This window comes from Puntigrus tetrazona, unplaced genomic scaffold, assembly GCF_018831695.1.
Source record: "Puntigrus tetrazona isolate hp1 unplaced genomic scaffold, ASM1883169v1 S000000339, whole genome shotgun sequence".
Lineage (NCBI taxonomy): Eukaryota > Metazoa > Chordata > Actinopteri > Cypriniformes > Cyprinidae > Puntigrus > Puntigrus tetrazona.
In genome coordinates, this window is record NW_025047998.1 from 1 (window position 1) to 4,096 (window position 4,096).

The following is a 4,096-nucleotide window of genomic DNA, read 5'->3' on the forward strand; positions in this document are numbered from 1 at the left end:
AAAAAAAAAAAAAAAAAGACAACAAAAAGTATACAGATGTTTTTCGACATTCAGTCCCTGGATGAGGCCTGCTGCCTTGGAAGAGGTTTGCTTTCAAATCTCCTTCCAAGTGCACAGATATTCTCCGTTCCCCCTCAGAAGTTTGGAGGGACAACCCTTCCGCTATTTGGCCCAAGAGTCTGTTAGCGTAAGGCAAAGCACAGCTCTGCTTCAAGGCATCGGTGAGGTTTCACAGGCTCGGTGCGGATCCAGTTGAGTCCCAGATGACTTTTTAAGGCAACGTTGTCGCTTGTTACTGCTACGATAACAAGACCGAAACGGCCGACATTCAGCAGGGAAGAACGGCCGCCTTCCACGAAGGATCCTGACAATGTTTTCCGCGGAAATGAGTCACTCTACGCTTTCCGCGGCATCACCTGAGAGCGAAACCAACCTGGCTTGCTTTCTTCAGAAGATACAGAGGAGACTGAGCTGAAAACATCTCATTTCGAAGTGAAAACCCATTCTAATGAAAATCACAAAATGGAAAAAAAAAAGAAAAAAAGACAGCAGGAAACTGGAGATGAGGGTCCATGGTGAGGTATCAAACTACCTCGTTCTCTCTTTCAAAACAATAAATGAGCAAAACCTGTCTTAATATCTCTGGTTGGTTGTGAAATACTGCATAGAAGTTTTTTTTTGGTGCAAACGTGTGTGTGTGTTTAACATAAAAATTGAAATGCTACACGGCAGATGCTGATTAACCATCTGAAATCTTTGAACAGTTGCAGACTAAGACCAAAAAACTAAATATAATAAATGTTACTCTCATTATTAGTGCAGATTGTGTCCATAGATTTTGTCTCATTTTCTCCTTTAGCAGGTTGCCAGGCGAGGCAAGTGATCCTGAGTTTTGGTTAAGATCTGTTTGTGAGTGGTAGGCTATAAGTGGTGGCTAAAAACCCACATCAAGGAAAAACAATAATATAAAATAGTAAATGTCAACATTCATTTGGCTTTAAGTCCTCAGGGTCTCATGATCTAGTGCAGTACAGTGAAGATCCAGTGATCTTTCCTCCGTATTCCTTTACTGCAGTCTAGTCTTTGTCATTTTTTTTTTTTTAACAGCAAGTAAGCTCTCTTTGGATGGCCTCTGGTCAAGAACATTCTCCGGGACGTGTTTTCTAAATGCTCTCTTGTGTAGTTTAGGCCTCGGATGCAGCCTGAGGTTTGAGCTGGGCTTTTTCCATGGCCGTGCCGTATGGAGTTCTCTTGAAGAAGCCAAGCTACAGGAATCGAGAAGAGAAGGAAACCAAATTATGGTGAAGAAAAGGACTCATTTACTATTACTTACTACCTAGCTGAACAAAAGAAAGTTATCCAAATTTACTTACGAACTAGTCCAACTACAACTGTTTTACGATTAGTTACAAGCTAGCCTGACTATAACAAAAGATTTACTATAGTCAGATAGTATAGTTTTACTATAGTTATAAGAATTGCTTTATAATTAGTAGCAACGTATTTATGAATAGATAAAAAGATGGTTATTTATTTATTACCAAAAAAAAGTTTTAGTTTATCTATGATTAATTACAAGTTTTTAGCAAATGTAAAATGTAAAAAGTTTACAATTAGTTACTGGTAGTTACACTACAAAGAATAAGAATTTGTTTATATCATTTAATTAATTTAATATAATATAATCGATATAATTTGCTTAAATAATTGTTTAGCCTCATTATAAGATATTTATTAACAATCAGTTAACATGATCTAAGAAAAAGATTTAGGTTATGATGACTTAGAAAATGGAATCATAATTTATGTCAAGTGTTTACAAATATAGTTTACAATCACATTCATGATTTTATTTGTTAATGTTTTTTGTTGTTGTTTTTTTACAATTCATTTATTTAAGAAGCGTAAGTATTAATTTACAATATTTTAAACGAATAGCATTTTGTTAAATGATCAATAGGTCAACTAGCCAATAATATGAACAAGCTACTTCTAGGATAAGGTTTACTTCTATTACCATAATCCCATTACAAAAAGTACAGTAAAGTACTGAGAAATATTAATGAACTACATGTACTTAATATATGGTTAGGGTTAGGATTAGAGTTTGGTTTAAGGTTTTTTCCATGTAATTATGCATTATTTATTGTTGTAATAGTAGTAAGTACATTCAAAATGAAGTGCTACCAAAGTACATATTCATATATTATATTCATTTGCTTGTCTGTCCACAAAATATTTTTGTTGCGATTAGCTAGTCCAGATTAATTATCAAGCCCAACTAGAAATCAAAATGGCAGACACTGACCTTGTAGAGGACGTAGATCAGCAGTGCGAGCAGTAGAAGACCAGCCAAAATAGCCAGGATGATGATCCACAGAGGAACAGCGTACGTACTGTCTGGCTTATTCCAGACCACAGGAGTGACCATCTACAGTAACAGATCAGCGGATCATTTAATTAATATGAACCAAACATACAAAGCCTGTCGGTGCACATGAATTAGATTAGATGGGTAAGTTTACCTTCTTAGCACCACTAGGAGTCACTTTGGGCAGAATGGCATATGGCATCTTTTCCACTTTGTAACTAGCAAGGCACTCCAGAATGAAGTTTTTATATGGATTCTGCAATAAAGCATTAAAAGACACAGGGAAAAGTGGATTTATGCGAATTCATTTGAATGTGACTGGTCATTCTCAACAGAATTGAGCTTCCAATGCAACAATCCCAAAAGCCTTCAGGTGGGGGCAGTATTGTTTCACTGAATCCCAGTGTTTCGGTCTGGCTTTGCTTCTCACAAAACCCCTCTGACATTCCAATCTGCTTAGCTCTCAGGATTTCTCCTAATGTATTTTCAATGCACTCACTTATAAGCTTTGTATTGGCTAGAACTGCAGAGAGCATGTAAAGCGTCTCTCAAAAGAGCTCCTGTTTGGAGATATCATCTGACTCGCTTTAACGTACATGAACAAACTCTGTTAGTTCACTTATTAGTGACGCACATCTAGACTTTACATTAAAACTAATCAGTGTAATCATGGAACAGACAGGTCAGCAAGCTTTTATTTTTATTTTTTTAAGATTTTGGAGTCTGAAATTTGGCTGTATGAAAGCTTGAATATGCCGCACACTGATTTTACAGCCGTATTAGTAATAATCTAGAGAAGATAGCTTTGGCATCAAGGATTTCCACTCACCTCCATGAACGTTTCTGCCCAGATTCGTGAGCGAACATGCAGTATGGCACTAGTCCCCCGCTCCAGCAGGCCAACATTACACGTTAGTGTCCAGCACTCCACACTTGAGCAAGACTAACACAGAAAAAATAATGATTAGTTTATAGAATAAACAAAGAAATTTACAGTGTTTCATCACTCTGCATGGTAACTCTTACAAACAGTCATTAGAATAAACAACTGATACTGCAATGTAATGACATCATAAAAGATGTGCTCTTCAAACAAGCACAGATCATGGGAATCACATTTCCTGCCAGAAATAAATAAAATCACAGGCATACATAAAATTATGCCAGCCTGTCATGTGGAACGCAAGCATTCATTTAAAAACCAAAAAAATAAATATAAATGTGAAGATCCGGATGGAGAGATGGGACCGTGAGACAGACGTTAGAGGCACAAGCCAACAGCGATGACAAAAGACCTAATGTTAACGTCTTGTGCATCGACTGCTTTAAATTAGTGGGAACTCACTGGTACGGTCACAGGATTGTAAAACCCTGCCTACAGCTGCCTAAAGCCAAATTCCGACCCTCCGATGCAATAACATTTAGCTCCCTGGTTTTCACGAGCTGTACACTACCGCATTCGTCATTGGATCCCTGTAATGTGACATTCATTTCATTAGGAGGGTAAAGAAAATAATAATATAGAACATACACTAAACTCTTCCTCTTATACTGTTTAAATAAATAAATGAATAAATAAACATTTTAATTGCTAAATCAATAATAAATGAAATGAATACATTTAATGAATAAATTAATATTTAAAATTGAATTGATTTTTATGAAAAAACATTTGCATTATGCAACACTTAATTTTTCATATAAGACAAAATACATACTTTGAGA

General features: G+C 36.2%; 1 protein-coding gene across 1 annotated transcript; it reads right to left on the minus strand.

The window, feature by feature from the left end:
* Window positions 1-6: 6 nt before the first annotated feature.
* On the minus strand, window positions 7-3,874 carry LOC122333677 (integrin alpha-5-like). The gene is made up of 4 exons (XM_043231376.1): window positions 3,201-3,874; window positions 2,526-2,627; window positions 2,309-2,431; window positions 7-1,265 (listed from the first exon to the last, which is right to left on the minus strand). Exons 1-4 carry the CDS (start codon window positions 3,204-3,206, stop codon window positions 1,185-1,187), a joined length of 312 nt encoding a protein of 103 aa, XP_043087311.1. The 5' UTR covers window positions 3,207-3,874; the 3' UTR covers window positions 7-1,184.
* Window positions 3,875-4,096: the final 222 nt, after the last annotated feature.

Bases quoted from the DNA above. Each gene is read 5' to 3' on its own strand.
- LOC122333677 (XM_043231376.1), bottom strand. The intron at 2,432-2,525 runs GTAAACTTACCC...CTGTTACTGTAG, and splicing joins CTCCTAGTGGTGCTAAGAAG to ATGGTCACTCCTGTGGTCTG. The intron at 1,266-2,308 runs GTCAGTGTCTGC...CGATTCCTGTAG, and splicing joins TGATCTACGTCCTCTACAAG to CTTGGCTTCTTCAAGAGAAC.